The sequence below is a fragment of the Sphaeramia orbicularis genome, chromosome 17 (genome assembly GCF_902148855.1).
Source record: "Sphaeramia orbicularis chromosome 17, fSphaOr1.1, whole genome shotgun sequence".
NCBI lineage: Eukaryota > Metazoa > Chordata > Actinopteri > Kurtiformes > Apogonidae > Sphaeramia > Sphaeramia orbicularis.
The window spans coordinates 18551619-18571167 of NC_043973.1; the positions used below are offsets into that span (position 1 = coordinate 18551619).

Sequence of the window (19549 nt, forward strand, 5' to 3'; positions counted from 1 at the left end):
TTTATGGAATAACGTCTGCCCACCTGCAGTTTGTAACCGTCAAGGATATGTGAGGGTCAAAGAGGCCGGTCCTGTCTTCTCTCATTTCTCTCCCCTTCTTAATCTATCTCTCTCTCCTCTTTGTGTTCATACTCCCCTCTCATCTCATAACCTTTTCCCATCCTTCTCAGCTTCATCTCCTCCTCCTCCTCCTCTCCTCTTCCTCTTCCTCTTCCTCACCCCATTCCTCCTCTCTTACTCTTCCACCTCTCCTCCTGCTCTTGTTTCTCTTATCGCTGCTCCTCTCATCCCCAGAGGAGACGATAAACAGTGGATTTACAGTAATACACGACGGTAAAGAGAGAACAGGGCTTTAAAAAGAAACAGCGCCATGGCTTGTATTACCTCCAACTCCGCTCTACTAGCCAGCTCTGCCCACAGCGCCTATCTTTCTTTGTGACAGTAATGTGGCCAGTGAGATATGACTCACACCACAAATAATTTAAGAACCAAAGTTAGTTTTAGCCAAATATCTCTAGATGGAGTTTGCTCAGGGAGGCCTTCAGAATAAAAGACTTTCACACCCTCTTCTTCTAAATCTGTGTGGGATAGACTTCATAAGAATGTTTGTAGCCACTCGTCCTCCCACCCTGTGGCTACATCTTTTTTTAGTACAAAAGGGTTTTCTAACAAATCCCCTATTGATTGTAGCAACATTAGTGCATTAGTTCTGCACGACGCTTGCTTCACTCAGTATCTGTAAGTGCGATTGTGCTAAAAACTGGTACAAACACTGGGCTGAAGAAGAGGATACACCGGGGGTACATTAGTTATGGATAACACCAACTCCCCTCAGCGGCTGTGAAGGATGTTAGTGTTTGGCAAAGTTCAGTGTCTTGTGTGTGAAAGAGAGGATGCTGTGATCAAAAGGAAAAGCTACACCTTCTGGTAATCCCTTCTTTTGTTGTGTTGCTTTTGTTCTGAGTGAAGTTTCAACTGGGGTTTGAATACCTTTGTTTTGTTTGATTTCTGCTCTTTGTTGCAGCAGAAAAAATACCTTGTGCTCTGTTTCTCAACATTTCAAACATTTCCTTTCTCACTTGATTCGAGACTTGGGCTGCACATTAATATCATCTGAGTGTATTTTTCTATTTAGCCGAGTGTCTGTTAGGGCAAGTACAAAGCAAAGTTTAGCTTGCATGTAGCAGCTAAATGTTAAAAAGGGATTACCTTCACCCAGAAAATCAGATTTGCTTGTACATATTGTAGGCTTCATTAACACAAAATAATCCATCACCTTCAGCCAGTAAACCCGATTATAACCTGTGGATCTTTAGTGATTTGGAAATTAACCCTTGATTTCAGTGTTTCATTTACACATTCATATGGAATAAGCAGCGTGGGCTTCCACCATCCAACAGCGTGTCCATGGATCCTTAAAAAGGCTTAAATTTGCCTGGAATTAAGGCCTTAATTATTCTTAAATTTGATAATTAATCCTTCAATTTGGCACTCAAAGTTCTATAAAAATCTACCGACATGATGAATTATATTTTGATATTTGTTTTGGAAATCTTTGTACAGATTTTGTTAAATTTGTAACTGGTGTTTGAGCATAACATAGATGGGAATGAGTGGATCCTCCAGCAGTCATTCATGGGTGGGGGGGTTCAAGTACGAGCTTCAGCAGCTTGAATGTCAGTAGCAGAAAGATTAGTCACAGAGAAATGTAAATGTAACGTTAGCTGAGTTCAAACATGGCAGGCAATAACCAGGCCTGTTGTAATGTTATTTTTTGTGAATGTAAGTTCTTAAATTTTACCAGACACCTTGAAAAATGGCTGAAAATGTCATAAACTTTGGCTTCCTCAAATCTACACACACTCTGGTCCTAAAACATGCACCTGTATGGGTGGATATTGTCACTCTAAATCACCCCTAGGTGTTAATGGGAGGATGAATGGATGTTTGTTTGTATAGGTCAGCCCTGGGATGAACTGGTGGTTGCTGGGATGGGCTCTGGCATTCCCACCACCTTCTCAATGACTAAACAGTTCAGAAAATGAACAAACAAATGATTGTTCTGTACTGCACACAGTCATCAATGTCATCTTTTCTGAAGGATTTACGTTTGCTCTTTTAGTAAATATATATATATGTAATATCATGACATGAAACTAATTTCCACCCAAAACCTTGGTTGAAAACTTACTCAACCAGGAAATAAGTTGAATAAATGTGCAGGGTAGGGATGTAAACAATTAATCGACTATCAATTAATTGTCGATAAGAATTTGCTTGATTAAATTATTAATTGTTGATTAATTGCCCTTTTCCATGCCAGGATTTGTGGTGTCGACAATAGGGGGTGTCACTGCCCAGACTAGGCTTCATCGCTGAAGTTGAATATTGGGGGCGTCACTCTGTCCACTGCATCTCTGCTGAAATCTCACTCCATCATGTCAGTGATGCAAAGTCAGAAATGCCCATTTCTTCTAAAGTGCCCCTCTTCAGATCCATTCATTTTATTGAATTTCTCTGCAGAATTTATTTAGTTATACTCCATAAATGTCATTGCCTGTACTGTATCCAATGGTACAATAAATCAATCATTAACAAATATGGCATGCTTTTTTCATGAAGTGTATAAACACTATTTAGCTTTTATTCTTATAGACCAGTGTTTTTCAACCGTGGGGTGAGGACCCCACATGGGGTTGCCTGGAATTCAAATGGCTGAAATGTGTAGTAATTGCTAAAAATAAAAATAAAAACCTACTAATAAAAAATATATGGTGAGTTGAGAGAGACACTCAAAACATAAAAGACATGAAAAACTGTGAAGCTGAAACTGAAGCACTGTGGTACTGTTTATCTTTCAAATGTTCATTGTGGTCAGTTTCAGATGCTGCAGCTCTTTCATAATTCATAGTTTGAGTTCTTGTTTGTTCAGTATTAATTGTCAGCCTTGTAAATCCAAGCTGGACTGACTGTACATACCCTGACCAAGGAAATAAAATTCTCACTTAGTGCAGTAATTTACACCTGGCTTTTCTGACTCCATCCATAATAATATAGATTATATAACCTAAATGTTGTCTTAAATTAATGTTTATTTGCAACATAGTATAGCAAACTATTACATGATCAAAAACAAATTACTTTTAGCAAAAATAAAAATGTCTCTGTTTTGAATGTCTGGGGTCGCCAGAAATATGTGATGTTAAAATGAGGTCACGAGCCAAAAAAGGTTGGGAACCACTGTTATAGACCCTATTGAAAGAGAAATTCAGGTTCTCAGGAAAATCAACGCTTATCAATTAATCGTTAATCGATCGATAAGGTCAACCAACTAAAGATTAATGGATGAATCGATAAAAATCTTGCAAATCTCATCATATAACATCAGTTCATACAGGACAGTTATTATCATGGTACCTCATAGATCATTTACAGTGGAATTATTACTTTATAATTTGCAGGCATACCTGATTCCCTTAGGATTAAGATCACAATGACCTCCGCAGTTATTACCACAAGTAGTACTAGTCTCATAGGGCTCAAGTAAAGAGTTACCATCACATAAATTGTGCCTGTTTTCATCACTGTATATAACAATGACAGTCCTTGGTAAAGAATGAATATCACTGAGATCTTCAAATGCTCAGATACTAATATCTGGTCTGAAAAATCCAGCATCTGTCTGTTTAGTTATGAGTTGTGAGTGAGCCACATCTGCAGAAAATTTAACAAAAACAGACTCCAACGATTTAACTCGATTCAGTGTCAGTGTAATCTTTCATCTGAACTATGTGGATTGATTTGTGCCAGACTTCCTGAACCGCATCTAATGGTTCTACTTGATTTTATGGCCTTGACACAGGATGAAACAATCTGAAATCTGACAAAGACAGTGTTCACTCTTGTTATTTTACTCTGATATAATTTAGGAGTAGTGCAGTAGATGTACTTGGCTAAAAAAACATAAGACCTCAGGTATCCGTACAGCTCTGATGGGTTCGGGTAATTACAGCTAAAACATGCTGATCTGCCATGCAGCTGTAACATCTGTTTCCATTCCTCTGCTTTGATTTGATTCGTAGGAACGTGCATCTATTGAAGGAATTAACTATGTAACAGGTGGCACTGTTGAGCTTGTTTGCCCTTGACCTGTCTTAAAGCCTCTGCATGTGTATTTTGCTTTTGTGTGCTTTACACTCGTTGACTTTTCCCCAGTTTTTCTTCGAATCAGAGGCATGTTTGTTTGTATCACTTTGATTTCCTGTATTCGTGACCTTGCATAAACATATGCGATGCTGCCTCTTCTTCTGCGTGTCAACATGTTTACAAGGCAGTTTTGTGGATTTCCTTTGTGCAAATGTTTGTTCTTTTATGTGTTTGGCGTCAACAGGATAACACGCCACAGTGGGTCGATAGTATGTATTGCATTAAGAGAGGAAAAAGCTCAGCGGAGGTGTGAAATAAATCAGAGGTCACGTTATCGAACTGTTTTATCATCCTGCACTACTATATGCAGGGCTGACACTAGTCTAAATTTGACCACTTTTGTTGTGTGGAAGCGTTGTATTCATGGTTTTATTCATTTTTGTATAAAACTGACTTTAATTAAAGGCTTAAAGGATTACATGCTCCTGTGTGAGCTCTGAAAATCATCATCCTCTTGGGTTTAGAGAATCCTCCAACAGATAATAATGAAAACTGCGTCGTCATCAAACTAAACACACACCTTTTTTTTTCTTTCTCATGTTGACATTTTGGAGATAGTACAGCTTTCCTTTGACAGCGATGACTTTGGTGTCAGAGATGATCAAACACTCTGACCTTGAAGGGAGAAAGATTAAAAGAACCGTGTGGGAAACGGGGCAGGAAAAGAAAAGGGTGAAAGGTTTTTTTTTTTTTTTTTTTGCTGGAGGAGCGGTGCTGCAGGAGGAAAGAGGAGACAGGGGTCATGTTTCAGATGAGATGGAGCTGTGGCAAAACGAGGGAGGAAGACTGAAAGAGAGAACCAGAGGAGGATCATGTTTTCCTGAGCTGTCCATTCTACATGTTACATGTGTACAATCTCCTTTGGATACAGTTTTATACAACTTTGCCTTTTCTATAAGCATTTTCTACGTCTTCAACATAGTATTTTACTTGTACGTCTTATATATTCTCTTTTTCTGCCATAATATCACCCCACACGTTAGCAAGTGGGTGTGAAGTTTTGGCTTCGCTGATGTTGGTACCGTCACTTGAATCGTCTTATACCTGCGTAGGTGGCCACTTAAGATAGTTAATATCATTTCAGTTTCAGTGCTCACACTAGCAGCTAAGCACTTTATAAGACCGTAATATTCAGTCTGCTTAAGTATACGCTTATCCACTGCTTTGAGTCTTCACTGACTATTTGCCCGTAGCAGAATCACGCCAAAGCTGTAGAACGGCAAAAACTAACCGCCCCCTGCTCTCTATAAATTGGTATTCTGTCATAGCCAGACCTATGTCTGCACTAGGGTAGACCTGGCACCAATCACAATCATTCTGGAATAAGGGAAAAACTCCTGGGTGTTTTGGATAGTTTGTGGTTCTTGAGACATATCACGCTTTTCATGGGTAAATGCAGGAAGCAGCAGCAAGAAATATGTCAGGGGAGGACTTGTTTGACGGAACGTTTACATTATCCACAGCATGAAGTGATAAAATCCCTGCCAAAGAATGAAACACACAAAAAAATGTTTTTTGTTTTGTCAGAACTTTTCAGCATGTAGTCACAGCTCAGAAGTTGTTTTTTCACGTGGTGAGGGGAACTATAATGTGGATAGTGGAAGGTAGGAGGTCCCACACTGAAATGGTCACCCAGTGGCATGCTTTTTTCTTTTTTTTCTTTTTTCTTTTTTTTTTATGTTTCTCCAGTGTATGCCTTCCTGTGAGTCAGGCTAATTTATTGTAATCCATTTATTACATTGCAGTGATGAAACAAAAAGTAAGGCATGTCTATCTGTTTCTAGCTTTTCAAAACTATGCTAATAAATTTAGCTGTGGATTATGGCAGCTAGGTAAGCTTAACCTAAGATGACAGGTTCTTCTTTCAGTGTTACACAAGCATAAATAATGAGTTAAAAGGGTTTGACATCCTGCTGCTAATAATAATAATGCAATACTAAAATGATCCTGATGCTTAAACTGCCTGAACAGATATGATCATCAACATATATATAATATAATGTATATATGTTAGATGCCATTTAAAAGTTTACTCAGTTTATGTTGTAAATAACTGCAAATCATTTAATGCATCATAAAAACCTCACCAGAACTCTTTGCTATCATGTGCATCACCAGAGGAGTCACTGATTTCAGCACGTCTCGGAAAACCCAACCATATCAAGCACCTGTTAAGGGACACATGTCTAAAGTCACAACAGTACATGACCATGGTCTTTGTTGGCTTGTGCAAAAAGGGCTAAAATCATCACATATTAACACTAATTTACTACAACAGGCTATGGCACAGGCAATAGCCCACCATGGAAAATGACATTGTGTCTCCTAGCAACATCCATACTGATTTATCCTCTAGTAGAAATGGAAAATTATGCACAATACCAGCAATAGCTATCACATTTGATTATATTTTGAAATGTGGAAAAAAGGTGAATTCGACTTTAAACTCTTTCATCATCTGACAGGTTTTATTTAGCTTGCGGCACACCCCCCAGGTCAATTTTTACATCCATCATAAAAGCCATGCTGCCACTGCCATTTTCACCCTCTGTCCCATTATCATTGTCCACAGACAATAAATTCTCCACTGCGCTGCTGTGCACTGCATCTCATTACAGTCGTCATGTCACACTTGTTCCCGCTGCGGCAGACCCAGGGTCACACTTCATATCCATATGAAATGTGTCATTTGGGAAGAAGTTTCTCATTTTTGCTTCACATGTGTTATCGATCTAATACTTCCCAGTAGCTCATGACTCAAGCTTCTAAAACAATTCCTATCAGTCTTCCACCTTCACATAAATGATCAGCAGAGGTACAACTGAACAAGTTACTGCAGCTGCCGACATGTGCCTGAACAAAAGGCTGAGAAGGAAAGAGGAAAAAACATGTTTAAGTTGTGTTTATAGTGCCGTGCTTTTTCTTTTAAGTGTTTACAGCAGTGGGTCAGTTTTCCCAAAGGAAGTGGTTGAGGAACCATGTATTTGTTAAGTGAGCACATTGTAAATGGGCTTGAATTCAAAGACTAATGAAGGATGACAGTCTGTAACTGAAATAGATCTTATTTACCCTTGTTGTTTCCAATAATCAATTTTCTCTGTCATTTGGGGGCAGGGAAAGCTGAACACAACATTGACTTGTCTTTTAAGGTGGTATGGCTTCTTGCTTGTTGAAGGGGTCATTCAGTCTCATGAAGAGTCCAAAACGATCTTAATCTTAAATATAATTAACGTTAAATATAATGGGACAGTCCAGTCGTCACCTGTTTAAACTGGGTGTATCCCAGTTGACCTTGGGCGTTAACGGTGCAAAGGTAAATGACATATCACTGATCATCTGCAGTAAACCTCTCTATTAGCATGTAAAACCACTTGAGAACACGCTGATGGAACAAGTGGAAAAAAGTCATAAAAGCTAAAATTGTGTCATTTATGCAGTTAATTATTAAGTCAGGCTAATTACTTGTGTAATGCCATACAAGGCCATTATGCACATCTGGAGGGCAGCGCATGATTAATGTTGAGACGATTACAACTTGTGGCAAATAACATTTATTGGATTCCCTAGAGGTAGTGTAATAAAAATGAAGAGCCTCCTGAGTAATGCTTTCTTTGAAGCATTAACTGGGTGGATGAAGATACTTAAACAAATTATATAGAGGTGCAAAAACCTTTGCTAATGATGTTATATTTGTAAAATCAGACGAATTATCACAATAATTTGCAGTTTGAATGAATAAATGTTTATAATCCCTATTCTGCAGGTGTATATGTTGTATGCAATCATGCTGTTAGATGGAAACATGAATTATACACCAGATATAAGCTCCGTAGAATATTTTCCTGATGTAACTGTATGAGTTGTTTGAAGGACGTAGAAAGTACCCCTCCTTGAGATGAGAAGATTTCAATAACAGCGGCTGATTCGGTTTTGATTTGAGCTGTAGAGGCTTTAGAGTACACTTGTGTATTTTTACTTTTTATGACTACTTTTAATGTTTTATTATTTTAAGTGTTTTCTCCAGAGAAGGAGAGAGGAAAAGAAAGAGAGTTGACAGCACCTCCTTCCTCTTTGCAACCACAGTGTTGTGTGCTGAAATTGTCTCCACATAACTGAGCACTAAAGAGGCTGCAAGCGTGCTCAAATTAATTGGATTTGGTTGCAAATTTGCTGCCCTTGACGTACGTGCGCATGTTAAGCACACACAAATACACGGAGCTTACTGCACGAGATTTGAAGAATATTTTAGCTCCTACGAAAAAAAAAAAAAAGACTCAATTTGACACTTTCAGTTCCAGTTGTCTGTGGTTTCAGTTGACCCCCCACTCAAATAGCTGTTCTCCTCTGTAAGTCAGTGGAACAAATGAGTATTTTTCTGCAGAACAGCAAATCAACTAAATGTATGTTTGTGCCTGCATAAGCAAACACATTGGTGTGCTGTCATACAGTTTGTGCACTGAGATGTTAGAGCGATGTCGTTTTGGTCTCGCTACAATGGGTATTTTTTCTTTACTGTTTTTGTTCAAGCTTGAGTTTGATTCTGTATAAGATCTGATTTACACAATAACAAAAAGAGAACATTAGCTGATCAAACGCTCTGGTGTCAGACTCCGTGTCTGGTCATCAGCCACAGAGGCAGTAAAGCCAGCTTAGCATCACTGTTTATTTCTGTTGGCTCTATACTTAGAGCTGTAATGAAGGCTTCTTGTGTTGTTTATGAGCCTTCACACTGTAAGTAACTACATTCAAATCCAACAACTTTGGAAGCCACTCTTCTGAAAACAACAGCACACATTAGAGTTGCTGCGATGTGTTAGTAAGTAGATCAAAAGCTAATTAATGAGCATTTTGGTATTTATGTGACTCTTAAAGCCAAAACTCTCCAGGTTGCAACTTTCAAATATGAGGGTTTCAAGCAAATGTCAGATGTTTCATGTCCACCTACAGAAATCAATATCAGTAAAAGCTGCAGGGCTTATATCACTGGGCAAAAATTCCATCATTACCTTGCAGAGCTAATAAGCTATGCTTCTTCTCACTCCTTTTTGAATATGACTTTTTTCTTTTTGCGTGTGTCATTATTTTATGCTTACTTGAATTTTCGTTTCTATATTATGTTGTGTAAAGAAGTCAGTAGCGATCAGTAAGCTTGTATCCTTTCCATATTTGAAATAAATCAATTTTTAAAAAAAAAAATGTAATTCAAGTGATTAGAAAGGACCTCTGCCTGTACTCCTTCCTTGTGTTTTCAGGCTGTAGAAAATCTACCCTGGGATGCCTTGATTTTATTTTATTTTGTTGCTCATTACAGGCATTTTCAGACAGGTAGGAGGGCTAATTACACAGTTGAGGGCTATAATTACCAAAGTCGCTGCACTTTTCCATGACGGTGCAAAATAACAGCAGGTATATCACTATTTATATTTAGTCTTTTGTTTTTGGACTGAAAGGAAAGAGCTGCACATGGAAGTATGCAGAGTTTTTTCCTACTGGTTTTGGCTCCAGCAGATGTATTTAGAGTGAACTGAATCCATTAAGCCCCCAAACTCCTTTGACAAAAACTGCAATTTTACCTTGCAGTGTATCTGTTTCTGCTCTACTGCTGTTTTAACTGGTTAGTTTATTAGTTTAGACCCAAACTCTAAAATCATTTAAGAGTACAAGTAGCAGCCAACATTATTTTCTTTAATAACACTTGAATTTGGTGATCTACTGCAGGTATTACATTAACTACAAATAATTACCTCCTATAACCCACCTTAAGAACTGTGAACTAGCCCTTTATTGGCACATAAATTAACATCTTTAAAGTTTAAGGGGTTAGCTGGATAAAACAAGTGAATGTGTCACTTTAGTGGATAGAGGCATGTCAAAGATTAACCCTCAAACACCCAAAAGCATCTACTGATCCAAAATGTTTTATACTTTTATTTTTTAACTACTAATCCTACCAATACAGTGAAATAATTCCTGTAAAATGCCGTTTGCCATCTTTTCAGCAGCATCAGTCGTTTTTTTATGCATCCATAGTCTCTGTAGTGAACATGGAAGCACTGTCATCTTCTACAACATTGATTCAATTAAAAATTATTACAAACAGTTAAAATCAACAATTCATTTACAAGATACATTTTGTATTAGGACACCCCAGAAGCAGTCCTCAGCTTAGAAGTGGGGGTCCTTAGACATATGATGAGAGACACAATTTACATTATAATCTTTAATCAATTAAAATGTTCTAAATAACTACAAACATGTTTTAAAATACACTGGTCTACAAGTAAAATGCTTCCAGAACAAAAATAGTTCAACTTTACCAAATTTGAGTCCCTGATAAAGACAAATTTAGTCAAAAGTGGTAGTTGGTTGTAGTTTCACAGATACAGTCTTGGGCCAAAATGTGAAATTCTGAGGATTAATGCGAGAATGGGTTTTATTCAAAAGGAATATTTGTCTCAGAGCAACCAGATCTACTTCAAAACACTGTCTGTACATTATAATACATTCACTTTTCAGGTTCTTTCTAGTGGAACATTTATAAATCCATTGTATAAATGTACATAAACCAGCAGCATATGTATAATAACACACCATCATATATAATGAAAACATGAGCTAACCAGCACTTCTGTCATTTGTTTTCTGATTCATCCTATTAAAATATGTAAGATTTAGCACATTTAATGTCTGAAGCAGATAGTTTCTAAGAAATTGTAAAACAGTGATATTTACGTATCTACCCTTAGACATGATGAGAAACACAATTTACATTATAATCTTAATAAATTAAAATGTTCTAAATAACTACAAACCTATTTTAAAATATTTACCTACATATCTAACAGTGTTTCACAATTCACCAATAACACGGTTTGTAGTTTGACAAATAGTGGTTGTAGATGCTTGTTTTTATGTAGAATTAATAATGTATTTTGTATGAAAAAGTTTCAATTTACTCTGTTTTGATAAAACATTTGAAATTACTCTGAACTGTTATTAACAACTACATGGTCAGTAAATTAAATACATGAAAATACATGATTTTTACTGAAGAAAAAAATTAAATAATAGTATAATAAAGTTAAATGTGGAGAAAAATCTATTTGGAAGTCACCATAAAAATAGTTCTGGGTCTTTATGAGTTAAGTAAATTAAAATATCAACACATTTACAGTAAGATAGTTGAATTTGAGGTGATGCTTTTTATTTATACACAATAAGATGTCATTTCAGACTTTCGCAGTCTACTATCCTCCATACTACAGTGATCTGCTGTACATCCTATTAATGTAAAAAGAGCAGCTCTCATAATGACACGGTAATTGGGAGTCAAACAGAGGTCAGACTAAAATCCAACACTGCTGTCGTGACTGTGCACAAGTGCTTCTGTGAGTGTGGAGGAGCATTAATGCAACTGTCCACAGTGACGCATAGCAAGGACACGCATGTAGAGCTGCTGTGTGTGTGTGTACATTTCGGCTGGGTTCTCCTCCATCCTGTTGGTTTAACCTTGAACAGACAGCAGTGCAGCTCCAGAGGCAGGTGGTAGAGGACGTCCACAATTACAACGTATTTTCCTAAACAAGAGCAGCAGGAAGGTGCAGACTGATAGACCCACTGTGCTCTAATGCCACTCCGGGTCCTCGCAAAGCACTTCACACTTCCAAAATAACCCGCACCAGTAATTAAAGTCTAGTTTGAAACGAAGCCATTATCTCTGCAACTTTTCTCATTTACACATCCGTCAGTTGCAGACTTTTTTTCATTTATTACCTGATTCCCTTGACTTTGAATCCCTATTTTTCTTTTTCTTTTTTTTTTCACAGCCCACCCTCTTACTTTCCTCTTTCCATGTCAATGAGCACCTTTGTCTTTGTTCTGCCCCATTTCCCTGCATTTTCCTCCAGTTGGCGTGCTGATGGTTGGGTGCCTTTGTGTCGACGGAGGTCACGAGGTCCAAAAGTTTTAGCATGTTCAGGATATTCAGTCATGTGTGCGTATATTATGTGCATGACCATGTGTTGGAAGGTTTGAGGACAGGCTGTGGGAGGAAGTGGGATCGCTGTGTTCATTTCCACTACATGCTCCTCTCTGGTCTCTCTGACTGTGGTCTAATTAGGCCGGTCTGACATGGTCATTACAATTAATTGAAACTGATAATGATGCTATAAAGTAGAACCGGCAATGATCCAACTGTCGATGGTTTGTTTCTGAGCAGATGCAGTTTGAGTTTATTTTTTGTTTTCTACGTTTTCGTTCCATGATCTAGACGTCGGACTCACCAGATCCGGACTAATAACCAAACTCTAATAAACTCATGACAGGCCAGTTTATTTTAGCTATATTTACATTTTTCGCCTCTCTGACTTTATTTTTTCTCATTACAATAATCAAACTTGTTATATAACCACTTAACTTTAATAAAATTAAAAGATAAGGAATGTTCTGGGCTGAGTTTCACAAGACTGACGCCAATGAAATCAGTAACAGTCAACACAGGACACATTTATCTGTAGTTCACATCAGTGCAATCGCTGCCAGACGATTTAGACAGAATGAAAGAATTTTTTAAAATCAGTTTGACATTTCCTGCTTCCGAGATGGTGATATGTGTATTTTTAAAGTGGACAGACATGTTTACCAAGAATCACTTTGTTTGGTTAAGAAAGATTTACTTTTAGATTCTACTGATGGAGTAAATATTCCTCAGTGGTTTGAAAAGTTTCTCCTCTTTCTTTAACACTTTTTAATTAGACTAGATTTGCTGGAAAATGCATGAAAACAAACATTTTTTCTGAGCTCATGAAAACACTGTTTGAGATACACGATACGGACAAAAATATTGGGACACATCCCACCTATAGTTAGTAGGACCTTCCACATTAACTCAAAAACAGAATATGTTTATCCAATGAGAATGTTTCAGATGCAACAGTGATGTTGGGGGTTAGCTTCCAAATCATCTGAGATCCACGGTTGATACTTGTCCTGTTAGAGTGTTGTGTAAAAAAAAAAAAAAAAAAAGAAAACTCTGCAGCATTTTAGATGATTGTAAACAAAATTAACGCTAAAGATGAAATTAACATTTATTGTGACGTATAGAATTATAATATTTATCAATATAATTTTGTAGCCCAGCTGCTGTTAGTAAAACACCTGAATTCCATGTGCCAATATTTTTGTCTATATAGCGTACATGGTTCTCACAGAGACACTATAGACGTGACAGATGATTTTATAGAATATGGGGCATCGATGTAGATTAAACTACTTATATATAAAGTAATTAAAATGACCTCAACTTTAAACATCTTCAGCAGTAAAAGGCCACATGCACATTAATCTAGAAATGAGTTTTTGTACTTTGACTATATTTAGCTAATACACTAACAGTTGATGAAAACTTTGAGACCATATTTTTCGACATCATTTTTATTTTGAAACCCTAAACTGGAATTTTTTCATATGAATCATTTGTTTAGGATACTGGCATACAGAAACAAAAATCTAAAGTTTCAAGAATAATTTCAAAACAAAAAACTTAACAAAAGAAAATGGCACCTGCCAAACACAAAGTCACAACAGTCAATACCGGGTATGGCCTCCGTTTGCTTCAACGCAGTCTATCATCAACAGAGCCTGTGGTGTTGTGGCGTTCAACCAGGTTTGTGATTGTGGGTTGGGAACAGCCCATACATACGCCTGGCTACATCACTGTAGCTCAACCAGCCTCCACCATACCCAGTGCCCGGAGACGTTGTTCACGTGGTAGACGTGGCATGATGCCGTTCACTGGATTAACAATAGTGGCCTTTTTTGGGCCTTAATATAGGCCTTCAAAACCAATCCTCAAATTGTGCAGATACCCACTGAGTATTGCTCAATGTGTATTTGGTCCACTTTTGCAAAGAGACCAACCCATGTGCAATGAACCATGACAACATGACAACTCATCATTATCTCAACTACCCGAGCACTAAGTCATCAATAAATCCACAATGAATAATTACAACCCCCCGACAAGTAGAAATATGCGTACATTTCTACCTCAAAGTTTCTATTGACTGTCAGTATATTTATATAGTTTTACTTTCAGAGAAAAGTTTTGAATGCAGAACTTTAACTTGTAGTGTTATTACTCCTGTACCTGATATCACCCCCATTGGGATTTCATGTGAACCTGATGCAAAACTGATAAACAACACGATACAGACAAGTTTCTTCTAAAGTACAGTCCTGCCTCCTCCTCCTCCTCCTCTTCCTCCTCTTCTCTGCAGTTCAGACCACAGCCTGCTGTATCTGTTACCTCCTTAACCCTCATGTGAAGATGAAGGTCAAGGAAAATCTGATCAGGAACTCACTTAACAAGTGCCTAAATATAGATGCTTACAGTGCTTTTCCTCTCAAAATCTCAAATATAAATGTTGAAAATGGCATGTAGGAAAAAATAGCATGTTTTTTAATTTGACACCTTACTCAAGTAGGAGGATAGAAAATCAGGGTGACAGATGGTGTATTTAAATGGGTTATGTGTCTATACAGGCTGTTAAAAACAGGTGTCATTGGTGACATGTATGTGTGTAAGCAGGAGGCGTGGAGATGTCTCTACCCATCAGTCATGCATAACAAATATGTAGAACGCATGTATTAAATGCAGAAGTGCAGGTATAAACATAAACACATCCTACAACACACTGACAGGTTTGTTCTCAGAAACGCTAACTCTTCTCTCTGTCGTCCTCCTCAGCGGAACCTCTTCCACTGATGGACCTGTGTCGCCGAGCCGCTCGCCTGGCGTTGGGTCGGGATCGTCTTCAGGAGATCGACAGCCTCCCTCTGCCTCAGTCCCTCAAAAATTACCTCCAGTACCAGTGACTGACACCAGCAGAAACAACTGGGAGTACAAGGACACAAACCAGACCGCCAGAACATCTAAGGATGAATGGATGAAAGTGTAGAAAAGATGCAAAAAGAGGATGACAAATGAGCAGAAAGACTGTCCGCACAGAGAGCATGCAGCTCTACAAAACAAAAAAGGATGGCTTTTATTATTCAAGGATGGTGAATGAACTGACAGAGGCTTTCAATCTAAAGACTAGACAGCACCAGCTTCTTCTGGATTTCGAGCTGCTTTCATTCATTCGTTCATTTTTTTGAACTTGAAATAAATTATTGATGGCGGTGTCCCATCAGTGTCTCACTCGTCCTCTGAAGGCACGGTGTGGTGAAGTGGTGAGAGTTGGCGGTAAGACGGCTACCGCCACCTAGTGACGAGGACAAAAACTGCACCAAGAATGCACACTAATGCTATCCCTGGAGGCCTTTCTGACTCACAGTCAGTGACCATATCATTACTTTTTGGATACCATTGTGTGCACCTTTGGTCTCCACTGGCACAGGTGACAGGCTGCTGAGCCCGAGTGACCCAGCGGATCTTAGCACTAATGTTGGTTTTTTTTGACTCGGGGCCCGACCAAAAGCTCACACTACATTCACTGTAGATCAAGACATGACTGCGGGGTATATGCAAAGTTTATTAGGGAAAAAAAACACCTTGTCAAGCCTGGTTCTGGGCTTAGTGTGTAGATTTAGTAGTAGTTAAGCCCTTTTCAGACATGTTATCATTCATGGCTGTATTTGTGTTGTCATGTAGACCTCTTATTCCATCTGTTACTTTGCTTAAATGATGACTGTTGTGGTGAGGACCTCATGTTCTTAACTTTGTTATTTATTATCTCACTTTTTACTTTACTTCCTATTTTATAATGGCTGACAGTGCACACAGCCAGTGCGTGACAAGATGTCAAGTTGTTGTTTTAATGGATGTTACTGTATATTTATACAGTTGGCATTGAAAAATTTTATCCAAAATCCAGAGTCTTATTTTGATTAGATTAGATGCTGGATTGGTAATTATTGTTCTTCAGTTTTGTTTTTTATCTTCATGACAAATGTAGTACGATTCTTTAAAATGTTTATCAGAGGATAAGCACATCTGCTAATCTGCTCCATCACGATTGTGTGGGTGTGATCAGATTTGTTGCAAAAACCAATTAGCTAGCATGAGATTCTGATCCATATATTTCTGGCTGGAAATCCTATGTATGGAATCACATACTAAATGAGTGTTTCTGCTCCAGGATTGTAGATGACTACCTTCTCTACCTATGGAGGATAACTGCTGACTGATAACAACAATAAGTTTTCAGAACCTTAACTATGAGCAACAAGACATCAGTTTAATGGCCTTCTGTGCACACTTTGAGCTGCTTTGGCATTTACAGTAATGCCTCAACGTAAAATACATGTGTCATTAATTTTATGAAGATGTGTTTCTTCAGACAGACGTGTGAATCACCATAGAATTTATGTTCCTGTTTTAATGAGGTGCATGTCTGAAAGGGGCTTTATTAAGGAAACAAGCGAGACAAACTCCTTTTCATTTGCATTTTTTAAAAGGTGCAGTGTGTAGGATTTAGCATATTGCAGTGACTGTACCCATTAATTCACTGTCTCATTCTGAGAAATTAAACTAAAATAAGATATGAGGCTCGGTTTGTCCATGATGTGTTACTGGAAAACTGTGTCCATGTAAGATGACGAACTCCCTCCTTCCTTTTTTCTTAGTTTGTACCTCCATAATTCCATTCCTTCAGTCCTCTTTCTGTCTTAGTCCCTTGTGTACAGTATGTGAGCGGCAGAAATGAGGAGAAGACATGGCATTTAACTAAACAGGACTTGTTTGCTTCGTCATTTCTAATCTCATCAGTTAAATATGATGTGTGGCACGGCTGCATCATCTGTTATTTTGTTACCATGCACCGCTGTAGTTTATGATGCCCGTCAGCGAGCAGTGTTTACGAAAAACTATTTATCAACTTTATATTCTAATCACACGGCGGCATAATGTGACAAGACACAGGTGTTGATGGCTGATTCCAAAAGATACACCCGTGTATCTTCAGTAATAGATCTCAGGCAAGCCTTTTCTCTCCTCCGGATGCGTTTTAGGAGTTGAGACATCCTGACTGATGGCGTGCTGAGATTGATTTGTGGGTCATAAGTAGGACTGAGGAGCGAGGATTCGAGGATGCACAAAAAAGAGGAGCCTCATTCATAGTTAAAGGGGATTATAGACTAATGAAAACATAAAAACTCCTAATACATCCCCTTAAATCCTACGCAGTGCACCTTTAAGTTACAATGTGATCCATGAATTACAGGACACTGAATAATGTACAGTATTTTGATGTCACTCATGACCAAAGCATTTCATACTATATAAGCCATGAGGGGTAGGAATGTGTAGGAGCCGTAGGTCGTGGCCCTCAGTAGTGTAACTAGTGCTAACATGCTGTAGGAAGTCCAGGACAATAAGAGAAGCCTCGCCTGCTGTTGTAGCACCCTGCTGTAGCTCACTGGTACCAGACAGTATCTGTCTGCACTCTGCACAACTGTCTTAATGACCACACACAGGACCAGAGCAGATCCAGTCCCACTGCGTCTCCCATAAAGGCCGTAGTGGGACGATGGAACTTTACTGCTGCTCTGGTGACATGGCAGACACAGAGTGGGATACATATGGCCAATGCACAACAACATACAGTACATGCACGTGCACACACACACACACACACACACACACACACACACACACACACACACACACATACACACACTGTAGACCAATCATGTTTTATTTCCTAAAAAAGGCTTGAGTCACTTTTTTTTACTTCTGAGTTTGTATTCTACATTATTATTATTATTGTTATTATTATTATTATCATTATTATTATTATTGTGAGTGTGGAGTCTGATTCTGATGACGGTAGAATGATGATGTTTATTTATCACAAGCTACAGTAGTTCTATGTTTTTTATTAAACTGATCGTTGATGGTTACATTCAGGTAATTTAATACAAAGATGCTGGTGATGAAGGGAGAGAGAAATCACATTTGTTTCTTCAATGCTGCTTTTATTATTATGATTATTATTATTATTATTATTATTATATTATTATGATTATTATTATTGTTATTATTATCAGTGATGGTGGTGGTCATATCTCCTGCTGTTTCCATGACTTAGGATCAGGAGAGAAGACCATTCAGGAACGTAGAGGAATGTATCTGACAGACGGTGCAGTTGAGATGTCAACACATATGAAATGTGAATAAAAGCCAACTGAATTTGAAGACGTGTCTCTCTTTTCCCATAAAACTTTTGGGTCCGAGCTAAGCATGGCTTGTATTTATTATGCATCATTTTCAGGGTTGTTTATGAAAATAAACATGTTAAAAACAGCTGACACTTTCCAAAACCAGAACTGCAGCAAAGCAGGGAAAATGGTAATGAGGTTAAACTCCGATTCTGTCAGCATCTTGGTGTCTGAGGGGTGTTTAATGTACCGAGGGAGGCCAATGTGAGGAAAACTGGGATGTAAAGCATTTGGCTGTAATGTTCCTCCTATTGTCAATTGTGCAGTTTCCACTTTAGACAGTAAACAGATAATGCACTTCTCCATCAGCTCCTGCAGCTGTAAATACAGCTCACACTCTCCAACTCTGCCAGAAAGCTATTGATCCACTCAAAGTGTGAAGTAAAATGTGCAAGGCACCACAGATGTGCAAAGCAGACATTAGTAAGAGTTGACATGGTTACAGGGTTCATATTTCCACTGAACAATGTAAAGTCAGACTTTCAATTAAACCTTATCAGCATATCTCATCACATAAGGGACGTCTGGTTTAGAAATCAATAGCAGACAGATGGTTTAATGATGCTCCTGCTGTTTAACACACTGTATGGCTTCAGTCTGCACAATATTAACAAGAGAAAGTCCTCACAGCATGCACAGACCATAAAAGCTAAACTTTGATAAGGCTGCAATTAAATTCAGAAAAAGATGGAATGGAAAAAGCACATCAAGGCAGAAAGCAGAGATTTGTACATTTATTTCTGCTTGTTTTTATGGTTTCCATTATTTTCTTTCAGGACAAAAACACACACAAGAAAAAAAAACATTTATAGATAGAGACCGTGGCTACTATGAGGTTAAAAAAAGGCTGATATGACTTGGTATAGCATCCAGCCTTTGTACTGCAGGAACAAAAATAGGTAGAGGATCACCAGTTTGCCCTTGAATGCATGGGAAAACACAATAAGGGGTTTAAAAGTGAAAGAAAGATAGGAATGGATTTGGATATTTCACCCTCTATGGTGCATAACGTAATTAAAACATTCATGGAATGTGCAGGGATTTCTGTGACTATGGGGATGAATTGTGTGGAAAGCCTGAATAGCAGGAACGGATGTATATTTATGCATCAAATGACCAGAGT

General features: G+C 38.1%; 1 protein-coding gene across 2 annotated transcripts in view; it reads left to right on the top strand.

Annotated features, from left to right (window-relative positions):
- Window positions 1-18403, top strand: part of LOC115437002 (SPRY domain-containing SOCS box protein 4-like) — a 107572-nt gene extending 89169 nt beyond the window's left edge. For both annotated transcript variants that reach the window (XM_030160053.1, XM_030160052.1), the window contains exon 3: window positions 14954-18403. In XM_030160053.1, coding sequence (XP_030015913.1) covers window positions 14954-15081 — 128 coding nt within the window. In that variant the 3' untranslated portion in view covers window positions 15082-18403. The remainder of the gene's footprint in view (window positions 1-14953) is intronic.
- Window positions 18404-19549: the final 1146 nt, after the last annotated feature.